Here is a 20,887-nt window from a genome sequence, read left to right as displayed (position 1 = left end):
TCCCCTTCGCCAATTACGGCTGGTGCGCCGCGAGGCGAGGCACATCAAACGACTGCATCCCAAATTAACGGGAATTTTACAGTCCACGTCTCGTGTGGTTTAGGTGGGGCAGTAACAAATTCACACTGCTCATTGGACTAGTATAACCCGGCCGGTGGGACTCCATTAAGAGAGAGGCCCGCACGTCCGCTCCGCGTTGGCACGTGGCACGCTTTCGTCATCCTACGTGGCGCCGGCGACATAGCGAGATGAGATATAACTCTGAGCATTCGCAGTTCAAACCCTGCACTTTTATAAACATACGCAACACCCCCGCTTTTCGCTGAGGGTTTTTCAACCGAATCGACCGTAATATTCTGTAAATATTGGGGTTTATCTGCTAATTTTATGGAAAAGAAGTATAATATATCATTTGTTAATACCGGAAATACTGGGCTTCAATGGAAAAGTTCCTAAAATTGGGGTGTTCTTTATAAAAATGTTCCTCGAAAGAAAAAAGAGGGAGCGTCCGACCGGAGCTCTTTGTATTCGGAGCTTCTGACAGGGAGAGAGATAGAGAGAGAAGAAAGAGGAAGAGAGAGGAGAAAAGGAAAAGGAAATTTTAAAAAAAAAAAAAAATCCCACAAAATCGCCTTCGTTGCCCAACCGAAATCGTGTATTCTCCCATCTCTTTTTATCTCTTTTAGCTCTCGTCTCCTCTGCCCGATCCCAATCCCCGTTTCCCCCAATCCGAATCTTTCAAATTCCAAATTTTCTAATTTAAACAAACTCTCTCCAATCCTTTCCGATCCGAATAAAACCCCCTCGCATCCAAGATCTGGCGTCAAAGTAGACTCCATCGGTCGCCTCCCCTTCCTCCGAGTCGATCCCGCGAGGAGAATCGCAGGCGAGGCGCGGCAAGGGATCGATCAAGAGGCGTTCGGATCCTTTGGATCGGATCTAGGGTTTTGATCAGAAGAAGCGAGGAGGCTGGCGGATGAGAGAGCCACATTATGTTCCAGTCCTCGCGGAAAACGATGAAATGGTCGACATTGCTTAAGGACATCAAAGAAAAGGTTGGACTCTCCGGTTCGCCGCAGCCTCTACAATCCAATCAGCTTTCGTCCCCGTCGCTCGCCCCGGTTTCGGATGCATCTGGAGCTGGAGCTGCAGCGTTTGATTCATCGGCGCAGTCCGGGAATGCGTCACCTGGCTTGTCCGCTGCGAGGTCAGCGGATCTTTTTCTCTCGTTGTGTAATAAAGTTTGCTCTTTCGTGGATTTTATGCGTGTTAGGAAGTAGATATCAATAGCCAGCTATGAGCTTTCTAATATAACTAAGGTAAATATATGGTTTTGATGCATCCTTCTATTAGAAAGTGATGGACAAATGGAGATCACACTGAACACTTCCTTTGCTATCTTTTATTGGAGGAAAATAAGTTAGTATACACGGCTTTTGCTTTTGCTGGTTATGATCTTAAATTTCGCAGCAAAGCTTACTTACAAAATGGTACGGTGGGTGAATCTTATGTCTCCAAAGACCAACTATCATGGTTCTAAAGAATTGTTATCTGATATTTTTCTCCCCTTTATCTGCACTGATAGGCCGGGTTGATTTTTTTTTTCTTCCTATTTCTGCTTCATCTTTCCTTTTGTATTCTGTTGTCTTTTTGAATGCTCTCACTTCTTACCGAGAAAAGTTGAAGCAGCCATGAACGTTTTGCATGTGATTCATTTTAGAGCTTTTATGCAATTGATTCAAAATTTTGCTTTATCTTATAAACAGAAAGTTAGTGTTCTTGTTATCGCAGACGATGTGCTGCAAGTCATTTTCTTTTCACTTTGTGATGAATTGCAGAGGTAAGCATGAACTGGAATTGGACTTTAAGAAGTTCTGGGAAGCATTCCGCTCTTCCAGCTCTGAAAAGGTTTTTTCATGCTTCTTCTTATGTGTATTGTTTTTATCTCAATAATACTTAATATCTGCTAATTATATGGATACTTATCCTTCAAAATTTCACTTGCAGGAGAAAGAAACAGCCTTGAACATGGCAGTAGATGTTTTCTGTAGACTAGTCAAGCAGCAGTCTAGTGTAGCGTACTTAGTTACCAAGTACGACAGCATCTCTTCCTCAATTTGACTTCTTAGTTACAGTTCCCATACTGTTTGCTTTGCTAATAAGAGTTTAAACTTTCAGAAGCATTTGACTTTGGACATTCGTATCTTTTGCTTTAAGAAATACTGAAATACTATCTGGAAACACATAGACCCAATTATCTATTGCCATTTGAGATGCTTTCAGAAATATTTCCTGGAAACATCAGAAAATATTCTTCATTGAATCTGTCATCTTGGTGGCATTATTTTATCAGGAACTTTAAATGTATCTGTAGTGTTGTGTCTGTGCCACATTTTACTTCATGATGGTTCAAAGGAATAATAAGTGTATAACGATGCTTTGAATTAGATTACCAGGTACCGGTGGAAAGCCACAAGGCCTGATTTGAATTCGCCACATAGGATTTAGAAATATTGAGTGTTTGACCAGATTAGTTAGAAGAAATAATTTAGTGTTTACTATGCTGGATCAGTTTTCTCTGGGACCAAGTTGGCCATTTCATTGAAGAACACCATATGAAATTTAATAAGGAACAGGCCTATATTTCAGAATCTCATTCTCGTTTCTCGATAAGCCAGCTTTGATTGATGCTTTGTGTAACATTAAGGATGATGGCTGAGAGTATATGTAAACTTTTAAAGAACATAAAAAGCAGTGGAAACTTGAAACAGCAACCTAAGTTTATAAATAATATTTACCAAATCATAGGGCAAATTACTTTGAGTGTGGTAAATTATTACATGTTTTCAATTTTAGGGTTGAAGTTAAGGAATCTTCCGCTACCTGAGTTATGTTATTTCATTTATAAGGAAGATCCTGCGATGTTGTTGTCCTAAATACCAGCTTTTAATGACTTATTGGTTAATTGCCTAACAATTTCATGTTCACTAGTGGCTCTCATGCCTGCATAATTTTGATCACAGGTTAGTCGAAGCACATATTTTTTCTTTTGTTGTTGGAAGAGCCTTTGTAACTGATGTGGAGAAATTAAGAATTAACAGCAAGGAAAGATTTTTGCATGTTGCAGATGTCATTGGTTTCTTTTCAGAATTCACAAAGGTCAGTAGTTCCAGGCTTCCAGCAACTTTGGTTGGTTGCAGTTCTCAAAATTTGTATCTTAGTAGGCCCATCATGTTGATGAAGTATTGATGTTGTGTGACAGGATGGCCTTAGTCCTGGTTCAAGTTTGTTATACGCAGTAGAAGTTCTGGTGACAGGGGTATGTACATCTCATTTTTATTAATTCATAGAGATGGGCTTATTATTAATTTTTTTTACTGTATTATTACAAAAAATGTCCTTTTATAGAATTTGCTGAAAAAGTGAATATCATGCTGGCCACTTGTGTCCTTGTAGTTTTGTGTGCTTATATCTTGAAGGCTGAAGCTTTTACTCCTCCAGTTTCTAATTTCTGCCTAAAAGCACGGTAGTTGTTGAAGTATAGACTATCAAAGAAGAAGATGGCAGAAATTATGGTTAATAACAGCATACAAAGTTCCCCTCTAATTAAGGAATAGAAAAATACAAGCATGATAAGTGCTTGTACAACTGATGGTGAACTAAGGGTTTAATCTTTAAGTAGAAAAATGCTGTTGCCAAGAGTTTGCTGCTTGATATGGGAACAACTTGCTATTACTATCTAACTGAAATCTTTTTCACACAAATAATATACTTCTATTTGTGTATTTACCTCAAAGGCTCAAAGTAATTGAAATTTAAGACCACATTCTTTATTTGTCTCCAGGTGATTGATAAACAACCTCTTTTGGATTCTGGCATTTTCTGCTGTCTTATACATATTCTTAATTCTCTATTGAGTACCGATGAATCCAAACAAAGAGAATTAGTGGCCGGCCAAGAAGGATCACTTGCAAGTGAAAAAAGTACGGATGCATATGCTGTACGGGTGAGGCGACTTGAGGTATGATAAACCCACTGATAATATTAAGGAAAATGCTACAAGTTATGATCCTAACAGTTCAAGGCTTCATAAATGATCTCTTTTTGAATATTTGTGCTGCATTCTCTAGAAAACATTTTTGAAGCTACTGTAGCATATATATGATACAGCTTACTTGAGGCTAACTGCTATTTAAGGGATCACTGTTGATATTTTTCTGCCGAAAAATAACTGTATTTCTAAATGCCAGCCAATTTTCTCATGATGCTCTGGCATATAAAACCTTGGAATGTCATAGGAAGCCTCAAAATGTTTAGGGTTGTGGTGGTTAGTGTTATATGGTTGGTGGGTGTTGCAGCCACGTTTGTGGGCTTGACATATTGTAGAACTTGATTTACTCTCTATGATCAGTTCATTTTAGTATTAATTGGAGCCAAATTGCTTTCTGAATTGCTTGTTTGATCATCTTAGTCTATGATTGATTGATTTATTCTTAATTCTTTTGTATCCAGAGCAATTATTCATACATATATCTCTGGTTGAAAGTGTAGGTCTACTTGCACTATGTCCTAGAAGTTTCTGCCAAATCTGTCATTCTTAGTGATCTTATCTGGGCATTGTATTTTCTTCCCTGATTTATTTGCTGACCTGGTCAGACAAAGTATTTGTCTCATATTTAGATATGCGTGGATTGATTAGTTGAATAAAATTTAGTGTACAGGTGATGCACTTCTCACGATATCATCCTTTTTATTTCTATTAAATCCTTGATAATGGTTCCTGTAATAGCATATTATGTTTTGACCGTGTTACTATCAATTTTTACTATCTTGCTTTTCGGGTGAAAAGGCAGCGCTAGGGTTTTGAATTTTTGATCTGCCAAAATTATATTTTGATAACAAATATATTTCTCCTGGGATTAGTTTGTGTACAAGAAAAATGCAGAAAAGAAAGAATAGATCCTTTCATCCTTACTCCTGTGATTAGGCTTTTTATTAGGGTGTAACTATAAAAGGTGCAGAGATGAGGGAAATCAAGTCTTTAGATACAGTTATATCTTAAAGGAAAACATGAAGTCCTTGTATGATTGTATCTACATGAAGGAGTTTATGTTTTACTCTATGTTTATAATGTAGTTCACCAACAAAAGAGCCAGCCTATTTGTTTCAATATTCCTAGGCAAGTAGTTTTGGTCTTTTCTCCCTCAGGCATTTTCCACCAAAATTATGTCACTTCTTTCCAATGCACTTGGAAGAAAAGTTTTGACAATATTTCCTGAGATGAATAATTCCATGTGATAAGTTTTCTGTCAGTTATAGCGGCATGTTTTTTTTTAACATATATGATACTATGCAGATAGAGGGAAGCATAGTGCATATTATGAAGGCATTAGCGAGCCATCCATCTGCTGCACCAAGTTTGGTTGAAGACGATTCACTCCAGCTTCTGTTTCATATGGTTGCAAAGGGCTCATTGACTGTATTTTCTCAGTTTAGAGAGGGCCTTGTTCCTTTACATACAATTCAACTACATCGACATGCCATGCAGGTTCTTACAGCAGCCTCTTGTGTATATTATTATCAGTTCCCTTCCCATTTCAACTTGCTAATATATTGTTGTTAGTATACTACAGATTCTCGGTCTCCTTCTTGTGAATGACAATGGAAGCACTGCAAAGTACATACGCAAACATCATTTAGTATGTCATTTCCTTCTTGTTCATGATAGCATATTGTCCTCTTCTGACCTTTTAGCACAATATGTTTCAAAATTTTACTTTAAATTGTGAAAATGATTTCTTTTGTACGTCCTCATGAAAAGGTAGTCATGATATTTGGTACAGTTCTTTGGTTTGATATTAGAAAAGCAGTCAAATTCTGCTTTTGTCCTCGGAACAAGAATAGAAAATGTAATTTTATCTCTTTCCTTTGTTTTACATGTTCTGCAGATCCTTCAAGTTGAATCGAAATGCATCATACTTTTTCAATGGATTAAACAGCTTCTTTATTTATTTTCTTTTGTAGATTAAAGTCTTCCTAATGGCAGTGAAAGATTTTGATCCTGAGAAAGGTGATGCTGCTTACACCATGGGGATAGTGGACTTGTTACTTGAATGCGTTGAATTGTCTTATAGACCTGGTAAACTTCTTGTGACAGAATTAATATTTCATCTTTTAGGTTAGAGGTGACCAAAATGCAAAAGCTATGTGCTTATTTGGAACTTTATTTTTTATTTTTGTGTGTAGAAGCTGGTTCCTTCAGACTCAGGGAAGACATACATAATGCTCATGGTTACCAGTTTCTTGTTCAGTTTGCTTTGACACTTTCCATCTTGCATAAGAATCAGGGTGTTCAATCTGCTACTTCAAAATTATTGCCTCAGGAGACTTCTGAAGGTGATGGGCTGAGTGCATCTTATAAATTGTCACAGCAGGAAAACCGAGGGGATACTTCTCCTGCCCATCTTTCTCCAGTACTGTCCAGGTTACTTGATGTTCTTGTAAATCTGGCACAAACAGGTCCTGCAGAAGTTTCTGGGGGGAAAGGTTCAAAATCTGCTCATGGTAAGGCTGCAGGCCACAGCAGAAGTCGTACACCATCTTCTGATAGACTTAGTGATGATATGTCAGATAAGGGTAGCGCAAAGGTTAAAGATCTTGAAGCTATTCAGATGCTGCAAGATATATTTCTAAAGGCTGAGAACATTGAACTTCAGGCAGAAGTTCTGAATAGAATGTTCAAAATTTTTTCAAGCCATCTAGAGAACTACAAGTTGTGCCAACAATTGCGTACGGTGCCCCTATTTATCCTAAATATGGCAGGTTTTCCTGCTTCATTGCAAGAAATTATTTTGAAAATTTTAGAATATGCTGTGACTGTTGTGAACTGTGTTCCTGAGCAAGAGTTGTTGTCACTTTGCTGTTTATTGCAGCAACCAATTTCTTCTACCCTTAAGCACACAATTCTTGCTTTTTTTGTAAAGCTCCTGTCCTTTGATCAGCAGTATAAAAAGATTATTAGGGAAGTTGGAGTTTTGGAAGTTCTACTAGATGATCTAAAACAACACAAGCTTCTCTCTGGAGCAGAGCAGCAAAGTAAGTTCTCTAGCTACTTAGAAAGCAAGTCCAGCTCTAGTAGCTTTCAAAAGCACATGGATAACAAAGATGTAATCCTTTCTTCTCCGAAGTTAACGAGCTCTGTTTCTGAAAGATGTCCTATATTTGAAGATGAGAGCACGATTAATGTGGCATGGGATTGCCTTTTCTATTTGTTGAAGAGAGCTGAAGCTAACCAGCAATCCTTCCGATCATCTAATGGGGTCAGCATCATTCTTCCATTCTTGGTATCAGATAACCATCGTTCTGGGGTTCTTAGGTTGTTATCCTGTCTGATCATTGAAGATACTCTTCAGGTTTGTAGCCGTGTCTTATTCTACTTCAATTGTCTTATCTGGAATCCTTTTGTTGTCAATTATATACTCCCAAACTTTTGAATTGCATAGTAATTGATCTTGATCCTAGTTATCCAAGTACTTTGCAACTGAAGATATAGGAGTATTAACTACAGGGTTATGGCTGTACTGTTCGATTCACTTCTTCCTCCAATATATGCTAGATATCTATATCATTTAACATGCCATTATATCAATTACTACTCTCTTTATTGTTTTTGATAGATCATGAGCTCATAGACCAATCATAGACTAGACAAAGGGGCTAGTGTTTAGAGAATGGAAAAACTTTTTCAAGAAACGGATCACAAGAGACAACCCATACACATATAACCTTCAGTGGAACATTCACTAAATATTGACCCCAATATTTATTGGGTATCAAATTCATGACCTTTGTTATGGACCAGTAAAACTTGATCACTGAGTTACAATGGTGACTTGTATGATTATAGTTCTCTCTTTATATATGCCATATTTTTCCAACTGTGCAGTCTTAAACATTCAAATTTGCTTTCATTTCTTGTCTAACAATGGACTTGTGATCTTTTCTATAAATTCCCATTGATTCCGTCTTGTTATCTATGTTAATCCTTACATTACATAATTGGGTCTTCAAAATAAAATACTTTCATTTATTCATTTAAGATAATTGAGGGAGCCATTGGTATTGCTCTTTTTCTCCTTTATTTACTTTTTTCATTTCTGTTATAACTATATGGAAGTCATTAATGCATTTCTTTAGTTATTGTTTCCACATCTTACTATCATTTGTGTTGAAATTTTTGGTAGTTCAAAAGAGAAAAAAAATGTTTCCACATCTTACTATCTTGACTATTGCAGTTTCTGACACTAGAGATCAATTTTTTTTCTTCTTATCAACCATATTTCCTAAAAAGAAAGAAATAAGCAGTGCCAGTCTGCCGGATATATCTAATTTGCTTTTTTTAAATTGGAATGCAAATGAGGGTCATGAGACATAATTCCAGTTTTCAAACATGCACAAAAAAAAATACAATAGAAACAATGCCAAAGAGGCCCTTAGATTTTTTAGCTCTACTTTCTGTGTTTTCTGGGCACTGCACTTGGTAAGCATATTTTAAATTAATGGAACAAAAACATTAGATGTTACAAATTCTCTTCATCAGACTTTCACAGCCTTTGTCTCCTACCAGGCTCATCCTGAGGAACTAGGGACACTGATTGAGATTCTTAAAAGTGGAATGGTAACTAGTGTTTTGGGGTTGCAATACAACCTTCAAAATGATGCAAAGTGTGATACATTAGCTGCATTATGGCGTATTCTTGGGGCAAATATTTCAGCTCAGAGGGTTTTCGGAGAAGCTACTGGATTTTCACTTCTATTAACAATATTGCATAGTTTTCAGAGCAGTGAAGAACATACAGACATTCAGTCATTTTTGGCCATTCACATGAAGGTTTACAGTTTTCTCATGCGAGCTGTGACAGCTGGTGTCTGCAATAATGCAATTAACAGGTTAAGGATGCACACAATCATGTCATCACAGACCTTTTATGATCTTCTATGTGAGTCTGGGTTGCTCTGTGTGGATTGGGAAAAACATATTATCCGGTTGCTGCTTGAGCTTGCACTTGAGATTGTTCTTCCACCAACCACCAACTTTCAATCGGAGAATGTTTCATCTGAGACAAAGGAAGATGTGTCAAGTTTATTTTCAGCTGCATCACTTGGAATATCTAGGCTTGATAGTGAGCGGGTATATAATGCTAGTGCAGTTGCTGTTTTGATCCGTTCCTTGCTACTCTTTACTCCAAAAGTTCAGCTTGATTTGTTAAGATTTATCGAAAAGCTAGCAAACTCCAGCCCTTTTAATCAGGAGAATTTGACATCTGTTGGTAAGGACCCAGACAATATCCTCTTCATTGTAAGTTCTTTCATGCATTTGTTCAATCACAGTTAATCTTATATGTTTGCTTGTCCAAAAATTTAGGGTGTGTTGGTCTTCTCCTCGAGACAATTAACCCATATTTGGAGGGTTCATCTCCACTTCTTAATCATGCTTTGAGAATCGTGGAGGTTCTAGGTGCTTATAGGTTAGTTTTATGCTTTAACGTTATATGTTCCCTTGCCGTCGACTATGAAAGAAAGAATATTTGGATTTGTCTAATTATTGACTCATTGATGTATATTATGGTATCAGGCTGTCCTCTTCTGAGCTTCGTCTGCTCGTAAGGTATATTCTTCAACTGAAAGTGAAGAATTCAAGTCATCTTCTTGTTAACATGATGGAGAAGTTGATTCAAATGGAAGATATGAGGTCACAAAATGTTTCTCTAGCTCCTTTTATTGAGATGGACATGAGAAAAGTTGGACATGCATCCATTCAGGTGTCATTAGGAGAAAGAACATGGCCCCTGCTTCTGGGTATTCTTTTTGTCTGTTGGTTTCAGTTTCATAATCTGTTAAAGTGCCAATCCAAAGAATTAGAGCAACTGTATAAGGGCAGTTCTGGCAAAAGAAGTACACCAGGTGGGCAAGTATTGCGGATCTTTTCTGTTGGTGCAGTGGATGAAGGGAACACATTGTATGGAGAACTCTACCTCCAAGATGATGGTGTATTCACTCTTGCAACAAGCAACTCCAGCCAACTGTCGTTTCCTGGCATAGAAATAGAAGAAGGCAAGTGGCATCACTTAGCAGTTGTTCATAGTAAGCCGAATGCTTTAGCTGGACTTTTCCAAGCCAGTGTAGCACATCTCTATCTTGATGGAAAGTTAAGACACACAGGAAAGCTTGGGTATTCACCGTCTCCATTTGGTAAATCATTGCAAGTTACTCTTGGTACCCCTGTCACCCGTGGAAAAACTTCTGAGCTGTCATGGAGGCTCCGTTGTTGTTATCTTTTTGAGGAGGTATTGACATCAGGTAGCATTTGTTTCATGTATATTCTTGGTCGAGGATACAGGGGATTGTTCCAGGATGCAGACCTTCTGAGGTTTGTCCCCAACCAAGCCTGTGGTGGTGAGAGTATGGCAATCCTTGATTCGTTGGAATCAGAAATGCCCTTGGCTTCAAATAACCAGCGAATTGATAGTTCAATTAGACAAGGAATTTCTAGGCTTGACGGTAGTGGGATTGTCTGGGATTTGGAAAGATTGATGAATCTCTCTTTACAACTTTCTGGGAAGAAACTCATATTTGCTTTTGATGGAACATCTTCTGAGGCTTTTCGGGCATCTGGAACATTGTCCTTGTTAAATCTTGTGGATCCAATGTCAGCTGCAGCTTCCCCTATTGGCGGTGCGTATACCCTCATCCAATTTAATATTATGAAATCTGTCATCATGCTGCAAAATTTTGTGAATTTAACAACTCTTTTTTATTTGCAGGTATACCACGGTATGGGCGTCTTAGTGGAGATATTTACATCTGTAATCAATGCACAATTGGAGATAGTATTCAGACAGTAGGTGGAATGGCAGTTGTACTTGCTCTTGTTGAAGCTGCTGAAACTAGGGACATGCTGCACATGGCACTGGAGTTGCTTGCATTCTCGCTTCATCAAAGTCCTCAGAATGTGAAGGACATGCAAGCCTTAAGAGGTTATCATCTTCTTGCACTTTTCCTGCATCGTAGGATGTCCTTGTTTGACATGCAATCGCTTGATATCTTCTTTCGAATTGCTGCATGTGAGGCTTCTTTTCCCGAACCACAGAAGTCACATGTAAACCGAGCCGTCAGTTTTCCAGTTGGAATCTCCTCGGAGGACAGCCTCGATGATCTTTCATTACCAAAATTTTCTGATGAAATTTCTTCAATTGGATCTCACGGAGATTTGGATGAATTCTCTGTACAAAAAGATTCATTTAGTCATCTTTCTGAGCTTGAGAATACTGACCTATCTGGAGGACCTTCTAACTGCATTGTCTTATCAAATGCTGACATGGTTGAACATGTTCTTTTAGACTGGACTCTGTGGGTTACAGCTCCTATTTCAGTTCAAATTACACTTCTTGGATTCCTTGAAAGGATGGTATCTATGCATTGGTACAGAAATCACAACCTTACAATTTTGCGTCGAATTAACCTTGTTCAGCATCTCCTTGTAACTCTGCAGCGTGGTGATGTGGAAGTTCCTGTTTTAGAAAAACTGGTTGTATTGCTTGGCGTCATTCTTGAAAATGGTTTTCTGGCTCCTGAGTTGGAACTTGTTGTCAAGTTTGTAATTATGACATTTGACCCACCTGAACCTACTCCGCGTAATCAGATTATTCGTGAGACAATGGGAAAGCATGTGATTGTCAGGAACATGTTATTGGAGATGCTTATTGATTTACAGGTTACTATCAATGCTGAAGAGTTGCTTGAGCAATGGCATAAGATTGTTTCGTCCAAATTGATCACATTTTTTCTGGATGAAGCCGTACATCCTACCAGTATGAGATGGATCATGACCCTCTTGGGAGTGTGCCTTGCTTCCTCTCCTACATTTGCTCTCAAATTTCGCACCAGCGGAGGTTTTCAAGGCCTGACACGTGTGCTTCCAGGATTTTATGATTCTCCTGAATTATACTACATATTGTTCTGTTTAGTATTTGGGAAGGCAGTCTATCCAAGGGTGCCAGAAGTTCGCATGCTTGATTTTCATGCTCTTATGCCTAGTGATGGAAACTATGGAGAATTGAAGTTTGTGGACTTGTTAGAAACTGTAATTGCCATGGCAAAAGCTACATTTGACAAACTAAGCATGAAGTCAATGCTTGCACATCAAAATGGTAATCTTTCACATCTCAGTGGTAGCTTAGTTGCAGAGCTTGTCGAAGCAACAACTGACATGACAGGAGATCTTCAAGGTGAAGCTTTAATGCATAAGACATATGCAGCAAGGTTAATGGGTGGTGAAGCAGCAGCCCCTGCTGCTGCTACTGCAATCCTGCGGTTCATGGTTGATTTGGCAAAGATGTGTCCTCCTTTCTCTGTTGTATGTAGGCGAACTGAATTTCTTGAAAGCTGTGTTGATCTATATTTTTCTTGTGTAAGGTATGTTGAACATGCTTTATTATGTTTGACTTTGTTTTTTTGAGTTTCTTGTTAATGTTGTGTATATTGTATTATTAATTAGTTAGCTCTCAACTATACAGTTGCATGAGTATGATTTTATTATCGTTATTATTGTTTTAATCTCATATAGGGCTGATTGTGCATTGAAGATGGCAAAAGATCTTACAGTTTCACCATCAGATGAGAAGAGTCTTAATGATATTGATGATAATGAGAGCTCACAAAATACGTTCTCTAGTTTGCCACCAGATCAGGAACAGTCTGCAAAAACCTCCATGACTGTTGGAAGCTTCCCTCAAGAGCAAAAAAGTACTAGCTCTGAAGATATTGGTACACAAAACTATCCTTTGGATGTTGCTGAAATAAAAGGTGATGACTCTTCTCAGGTGAATATTGGCGAATCATTTGATGGCGAAGATGCCCAAACAATTCCGAATTTTGATGATCAAGATTTAGAACCGATCTCAGTAAACTCTGATGCTTCTGAATTTAAATTTCATAATTCTAACGGGATTCCTGATCGTAGCCATCCAATGGATTCTCCCAGCTCTGCTTCTATGAATATTCTTGGTTCTCCTGCTCTATCTGAGAGATCAAATTCCAAAACAGTGACTACACCTAATGCATCACCTGTGCTTGCATTGACATCCTGGCTTGGTAGTACAAAAAATAATACTGACACCGGGGCACAATTTTCTGCCACCCCATCCATGGTTTCGACATATTCTTTGAATGACTCTGATGTATCTCCTGATGTAAAGCAAAACTTGCAAGGTACATCTACAGCAAATTCATTTTTCCCAATAAGTTCCAAACTGTTGCTTGAGATTGACGATTTGGGCTATGGAGGTGGCCCTTGTTCTGCTGGAGCTACTGCCATTTTAGATTTTATTGCACAAATCCTTGCTGATATTGTCTCGGAACAACTCAAAGCAACCCTTTTTGTTGAGGGTATTCTAGAGTCTGTACCTCTCTATGTGGACGTTGATTCTGCTTTAGTTTTCCAAGGGTTGTGTCTTAGTAGATTGATGAACTTTCTTGAAAGGCGACTCCTGCGAGATGATGAAGAGGATGACAAAAAACTTGATAAGAATCGTTGGTCTGTAAATTTGGACTCTCTTTGCTGGATGGTCGTAGATCGTGTATATATTGGTTCCTTTCCTGAACCACTTGGAGTACTACGAACACTAGAGTTTTTATTGTCCATGTTACAACTTGCAAATAAAGATGGCCGCATCGAAGAAGTAGCACCTTCAGGAAAAGGCATCTTGTCCATTGGAAGGGGAAGCAAGCAACTTGAGGCATATATTCATGCTATTTTGAAGAACACAAACCGCATGATAATGTACTGTTTCCTGCCTTCTTTCTTAAAGTCTATTGGAGAAGATGATCACATTTCAGGTTTGGGCTTTCAGATGGAAACGGGCAAAAGCTTGCTTGTTAAAGCACCACATGAAGAATTCGCTATTGATATATGCACTGTTTTGCAGCTATTGATTGCTAACAAGCGACTTATACTTTGTCCAAGCAATATTGATAATGATTTAATTTGCTGTTTTTGCATAAATCTGATCATTCTTCTTCATGACAAGAGATTGACTGCTCAGAATCTTGCAGTTGATTTGATTAAGTATTTGTTATTGCATCGTCGGCAAGCTTTAGAGGACCTACTTGTGTCTAGACCAAATCAAGGACCACAATTGGATGTCTTGCATGGGGGTTTTGATAAACTACTGACAGGAAGTCCTTCCGTCTTTTTTGAATGGCTTCAGAGCTCAGAGCAAACTATCAATAAAGTCTTGGAGCAGTGTGCTTTCATTATGTGGATTCAGTACATTGCTGGATCATCAAAATTCCCTGGGGTGAGAATAAAAGGCATGGAAGTCCGACGCAAGAGAGAAATGGGAAGAAAGTCACGGGATGCTGCAAAATTAGATCTAAAACACTGGGATCAGATAGTTGAGCGGAGATATGCTCTTGAGTCATGCCGTGATCATATGTCCACTAAGCTTAGAGGCATTCGTCAAGATAAATATGGATGGGTTCTTCATGCGGAGAGCGAGTGGCAAAATCAGCTTCAACAACTCGTACATGAAAGAGGAATATTTCCCATACGACGTTCATTCTTGGAAACTGAATGGCAGCTCTGTCCTACCGAAGGACCATACAGAATGCGGAAAAAGCTTGAGCGTTGCAAATATCAAATTAATACAATTCAAAACGTTCTTACTAGGGGTTTTGAGCTGGAAGACATAAAGGTGGCAAAGGAAGATCGTGAAAATGGTATAGGCATATCAGGATCTGATACAGATTCATGTTTGAATAATTCAATTGATGATGCTAATCAGAAAGGACTTGATAGTGCTGACTATGAATCCTTAAAAGAAGACAGTGATGGATTCAAAGTTGGAAGCTCAAAATCCGCTCAGACTGGTTGGAATGATGATCGGTGTAGCAGTTTGAATGAACCTAGTCTTCACTCTGCTATGGAGTTTGGTGCCAAATCAAGCACCTTCTCTTTTCAAATAACAGATAGTATGAATACAAGATCTGAACTCGGCTCTCCTAGGCAGTCATCTTCTACAAGGGTCAATGAAATGAAAACTGCAGATGACAAGTCAGAGAAGGAATTGCTTGATAATGGAGAATATCTTATCAGACCTTATCTCGAACCTTCTGAAAAGATAAGGTACAGATACAATTGTGAACGTGTCGTTGGACTTGACAAGCATGATGGTATATTTCTAATCGGAGAGCTTTGTTTATATATAATTGAAAACTTCTACATTGATGATTCTGGGTGCATTTGTGAAAAAAGTAGTGAAGATGAGCTTTCTGTGATTGACCAAGCTTTGGGTGTGAAGAAGGATATTTCAGGAAGCAGTGATTTCCAGCTAAAGGCACCTTCATCATGGAGCATAACAGCTAGGTCTTTGGCTGGTGGAAGAGCTTGGGCATACAACGGGGGTGCTTGGGGAAAGGAGAAGGTCTTTAGCAGCAGTAATCTGCCCCACCCATGGCATATGTGGAAGCTTGATAGTGTTCATGAACTCCTAAAGCGTGATTATCAGCTGCGTCCTGTTGCAATTGAGATATTTAGCATGGATGGATGTAATGATCTTCTGGTTTTCCACAAGAAAGAGAGGGAGGAAGTTTTCAGAAACTTGGTTGCTATGAATCTCCCAAGGAATAGCATGTAAGTACTCTAAAATAAGCTTTACATATGCTATTCTACATTGCTAATTGAGAACTATGCATGTTACATGGTCATATAGAACTGTTTACTGGATGTCTGATTCATGTGTAAATTTTGACTGCATTCTTCATTTGAGAAAGGTATTTTAGAGTTCTCTTCATTTTTAACTAGGCAATCTAAAAATGATATGCGCATCATTCAACACCGCACAAGAAGAAATAATAGAAAACTTGGATTAAATAAGGCCAAACGAGGTTGAAACTTTAGACCTCTAGAAGATTAGGCTCTGGTACCATATTAATAATCAGTTGATCCAGAAGCTTAGGTTGCTAGATAATGAATCAATAAAGTTTGTACCGTTAACAGCGAGGTCCATACGGTGGTATTTTAGCTTTATATGTTGCTTACTGAATTACTAGCTTATAGAATATTCCACATGTTCAAGTTAGCTTCTTATGGAGGCTCACTGGCTGATCTATATTGTGATATCTTTGAATAGCTTTGTCTTATGAAATTATTTTGTGAACTTCAACTTTGCTGCTGTTACTTTTATGTCACCTGTGTATCACATCAGAGGAATTGAACAGCAAGTTACATGAACTTGTTGAAGTAAAAGTTATACGAAAAGTTATTAACAGTTCGAAAACCTTCAGATTGTGTTCATCTCTTGATATGCTTAAACTTTGATTATGAAAACTTATAAGCATTAATTCAACAGGTTAGACACAACGATTTCAGGTTCATCAAAGCAGGAGAGCAGTGAGGGAGGTCGTCTTTTCAAGATCATGGCAAAATCATTCTCGAAGAGGTGGCAGAATGGAGAAATTAGTAACTTTCAGTATCTTATGCATCTGAACACGCTGGCAGGTCGTGGATATAGTGACCTCACTCAGTATCCAGTATTTCCATGGGTTCTCGCAGACTATGATAGTGAATATTTGGATCTGGCAAATCCACGAACTTTCCGTAAGCTTGATAAGCCAATGGGTTGCCAAACGGCAGAGGGAGAGGAGGAATTCAGGAAAAGGTTTGTTTCTTTGATACTTAAAGCTCTTAATCATTTTCATTGCTAGGAAGATTTCCATCATATTTTACTTAAGTTACTATTAGTAGTTTTTTTTTCTCATTATGAACAAGCTAACCTTTCTCCTTTGGGTCTTGTGTTCTGTTCCCAGATATGAAAGCTGGGATGACCCTGACGTTCCGAAGTTTCATTATGGTTCTCATTATTCTAGTGCTGGGATTGTTCTTTTCTATCTCTTAAGGTTGCCACCATTCAGTACTGAGAATCAGAAATTGCAAGGTGGGCAGTTTGACCACGCAGATCGCTTGTTCAATAGTGTGAGGGATACATGGTTAAGTGCAGCTGGAAAGAGTAACACATCAGATGTGAAGGAACTGATTCCTGAGTTCTTCTATATGCCAGAGTTTTTGGAGAACAGTTTTAATCTTGATTTGGGAGAGAAACAATCAGGAGAGAAGGTAAATTATAATCAAAGTTTTAGTTGGTAGCTACTTCTGATTTTAATTGGATCTATAACAATGAGCTGCATTTTACTGGAGATAATGTTTAATACTTTTATGAGGGTGTTTTGCAGGTTGGTGATGTTGTTTTGCCCCCTTGGGCTAAAGGCAGTGTGAGAGAATTCATAAGGAAGCACCGGGAAGCCTTGGAATCAGATTATGTTTCTGAGAATCTGCATCACTGGATAGACCTTATCTTTGGATATAAACAAAGAGGAAAGGTGCGTACTTGTCTGGGTTTAAATTGATCAGTGATTACTCGCAAGTCTTGTGTTAAATCTTGAATAGATTGTCATGGTGCAGTAATTACCTTTTTATTGTGCCCTTACTCTTGACGCTTTTATGTAATATCTTTTTATTTGTCTATGACTATGTATCATCAATTACTAACGCATTGGAAGATGGGAGAAATGTGATCTCATCTGCTTTTCCAATCCTTATTCTAAAATTTTTCATCATTTGGTTTTGCCACTTGCCGAGCTATCTTTGGTGATCTTCAAATTCTTAGCAGTGACACAAGCTAGGTTATTTTTACTATTATTTGACTCCTCAATAGCCAAATTTGTTTTAATAGGATATTAACTACAAAAATCTCAAGGGTAGCATATAAAATGCAATATAAAATCACTTCTTAGTTTATGGATTGTAGGAAATATCCTTTTCAAGAGCTTCCTTACTGTCTTATCTATTTTTAGTACAAGATAATACGTAGGCTTGCAAATTGATCGTGGTCAGATATGATCTGGCAACTGGAATTCTAGACACCCATCAGGACAATTACTAGTCTAAGGATATCCCATGGAGTGTGTATGATATTACAACGGATCATCTCCAATGAGATGTGAGAGAAATAGAATGTTGGAATTTTATGTAAATAGAAAAAAAGATTTCCTTGAAATTTCAAAAATAAAAAAGGTCTTCCTTAAATTTAATTGGTGACTGATAGAGGACAAATTGTGTAGGTCTTTCCTTTAATGAGTCATCTCCTTCAAGATGAAACATTAGGTCAAGTTGGGAAAAGATTAATTTCTCCTATTTGTGCACAAAGAACTTGAGAAATCTGAAAATAGGCCTAAAATTAGTGGAAGTGATGGTAATTGATGGATAGATCATATGCATTTCTAAGGATCATCTCATTGAAGTATCTAAAAATGGCAGCCTGAACTTTGGGTCAAATTAAGGAAAATCAATTTCCCTTTTTGTTAACCCAGATTCAAAAAATTGTAAATAGAAAGCTTGATTAAGATTGATGACTATTGAAGGGAAGATCATGTAGATCTACCTTTAATTGCTAAACTTGCAGAAAATCTTGGAAAGCCATCCTAGTTCTGATTTATCTGATTATTGATACTGGACCAGCCTAATTGTCAAGCTACTGCTTGGAACCGAGATTAGTTTCAGATTTGGTCTTCCAATCTTTTCGTCATTATGATTTTGCTACATGTTTTTATAGGTTTATCAAAAAAAATCTAAATTAGTTCTTTCATCTATTTTACAGGCAGCAGAAGAAGCTATCAATGTTTTCTACCACTATACTTATGAAGGAAATGTTGATATAGATGCAGTTTCAGACCCTACCATGAAGGCCTCAATTCTAGCTCAAATCAATCATTTCGGTCAGACCCCTAAGCAGTTATTTCCCAAGCCACATATCAAGCGGCGAACAGACAGGAAACTTCCTCCCCATCCTCTACGTTATAGTGCTTATCTGGTTGCCCAAGAAATTCGCAAAACTTCTTATATCTCACAGATTGTGACTTTCAATGAGAAGATTCTGGTTGCTGGTGCCAATAGCTTGCTGAAACCAGTAACATACAGCAAGTACATCTCTTGGGGATTTCCAGATCGAAGCCTGAGAGTAGTGAGCTATGATCAGGATAAACTTCTCTCCACACATGAGAACCTTCATGGTGGGAACCAAATCCAGTGCACCGGTCTGAGCCATGACGGTCACATTCTCGTCAGTGGTGCTGATGATGGAGTGGTCGCAGTCTGGAGATTTGTAAATGATGGCTCCCCTGGTCAACGCCACTTGACATTGGAGCGAGCTCTCTGTGCTCACACTGCCAAGATAATTTGCCTCTATGTCAGCCAGCCTTATTCACTGATTATAACTGGGTCTGAAGATTGTACAGTGATCTTGTGGGATCTAACAAGTTTGATCTTTGTGAAGCAGCTGCCAAAATTCCCTGCACCAGTGTCAGCTGTACATGTGAATGACCTCACAGGGGAGATTCTGACGGCTGCTGGAGTTCTCCTTGCAGTGTGGAGCATCAATGGGGACTGTCTTGCTGTTGTCAACACCTCACACCTTCCTTCTGATCTTGTTTTATCCGTGACAAGTGCAATGCATTCAGATTGGCTGGATACAAACTGGTATGTAACGGGGCACCAGAGTGGTGCTGTCAAGGTCTGGAAGATGGTGCATTCTTCAACAAATGAGACGAATGGGAAAAGTAAGTCACCCACAAATGGCACTGGAGGGTTGGCATTGAATGGGAAGACACCAGAGTATAAGCTGGTTCTCCAGAAGGTGCTCAAGTCACATAAGCACCCCGTTACAGCCCTTTGTCTTACTACGGATCTAAAGCAGTTGTTAAGCGGGGACTCAGCGGGCCACTTATTGTCTTGGACACTGCGAGATGACAGTTTTAAAGCTTCCAATGGTCAAGGATGATGATGATTAGACAAATAGACTTCTGACTATATTCCATCTCCCGCTTCCTTTTCTCTGGAACTAGGTTTTCTTGACTCGATGATGTCTGTTCGGTCAAAGAGTGCCGCTAAGAGGTGGCCTAGAATCGAAGCAGACGGTTTTGTTCACACACTAGGCCATTCGGCAGCTATGTCAATAAGATGAAAAATTGGAACAATGGGGTTACCAGTAAAGCTGCTAACGGATCAAAAAGATGGGAATTTATACATACGATGGGCTTAACAATTTATGTGGCAAGTATTGGAGATGAGGAGTTACCTTAATGTTATACCGCATACTTATCTACTGGTTTTACCTGTTTTGGTGTAAATAGGTGGTATCCAGTGCATGTAAAGTTGTATAGGGTGAGTAAATGTCTTGGGGTTGGGAGCTGTGGTGGCTTGTAAGGTATTATTACAGAAAGGGCGACGGTTTTTGGGTGAAGGGGGGGTGACGAACAATATTTACTTTTGTTCTTCTTCTTTTTTCTCCTTTCTTTTTTGGTTTCATGTTCATTCTTTGAGAGGGTGTAATTTGGCATCCCTTTGTTCAGCTCATTTGCATGGGATACATGTAAAAGATTTTGTTCCTGTTCCAAATTTTAACTATGAGTGGTCTCTCACAGTCTATATATATAAGCTTTTGTTTTCCTTTTTTTTTTTAAAAGAAAAAGAACTGCTACTGCGTAGAAACAAGAGAGAACTTATGTCCGGAACCAAACTCCAAAAGAAAACAACTCGCTCTCTTATGTTTATCATCTGAATAATGGCTTAAAAATCAGAAAATTTCTTGCATTTACCAGCTCTTTCACTCTAGTCATCTATAAATAGAATGAAATTTTATCAAAAGAAAACGGAATTAGTTGACTAATGTTGGACCGGTACGAATGCTAGTAATATGCGGCCTGCCTAATGTTGGGTTTCCGCTTCCCACTCTCTCTCTCTCTCTCTCTCTCTCTCTCTCTCTCTCTTTGTCTA

The 20,887-nt window shown here is 38.5% G+C and overlaps 1 protein-coding gene across 2 annotated transcripts; it reads left to right on the top strand.

Annotated features, from left to right (window-relative positions):
• The first annotated feature begins 517 nt into the window (after positions 1-517).
• LOC140786082 (protein SPIRRIG) lies at positions 518-20,560 on the top strand. 2 transcript variants are annotated; one of them, XM_073134279.1, is made up of 19 exons: positions 518-1,207; positions 1,839-1,908; positions 2,008-2,093; positions 3,024-3,159; positions 3,263-3,319; positions 3,845-4,021; positions 5,357-5,548; positions 5,634-5,699; positions 6,025-6,139; positions 6,247-7,412; positions 8,627-9,329; positions 9,425-9,527; positions 9,635-10,734; positions 10,824-12,474; positions 12,626-15,691; positions 16,410-16,718; positions 16,867-17,173; positions 17,290-17,436; positions 18,714-20,560. In XM_073134279.1, the coding sequence occupies exons 1-19, from the start codon at positions 993-995 to the stop codon at positions 19,890-19,892; spliced, it is 10,845 nt and encodes a 3,614-aa protein (XP_072990380.1). In that variant the 5' UTR covers positions 518-992; the 3' UTR covers positions 19,893-20,560. The 2 variants fall into 2 exon arrangements, with proteins under 2 accessions (XP_072990380.1, XP_072990381.1); XM_073134280.1 differs by lacking the exons at positions 16,867-17,173; positions 17,290-17,436; positions 18,714-20,560 and having other exon boundaries at positions 16,430-16,597.
• The last annotated feature ends 327 nt before the right edge of the window (positions 20,561-20,887 follow it).

This window comes from Typha latifolia, chromosome 4 (assembly GCF_019914945.1).
Source record: "Typha latifolia isolate L0001 chromosome 4, TyphaL0001v2, whole genome shotgun sequence".
NCBI lineage: Eukaryota > Viridiplantae > Streptophyta > Magnoliopsida > Poales > Typhaceae > Typha > Typha latifolia.
Note: the sequence above shows the minus strand (reverse complement) of the source record. Positions and strands in the feature narration are given on the sequence as shown.

Coding starts and splice junctions, on each gene's coding strand:
- LOC140786082 (XM_073134279.1), top strand. CDS start 993: ATGTTCCAGTCCTCGCGGAAAACGATGAAATGGTCGACATTGCTTAAG. Junction 7,413..8,626: donor TCATTGAAGATACTCTTCAG/GTTTGTAGCCGT, acceptor GTCTCCTACCAG/GCTCATCCTGAGGAACTAGG. Junction 9,528..9,634: donor GAGGTTCTAGGTGCTTATAG/GTTAGTTTTATG, acceptor TTATGGTATCAG/GCTGTCCTCTTCTGAGCTTC.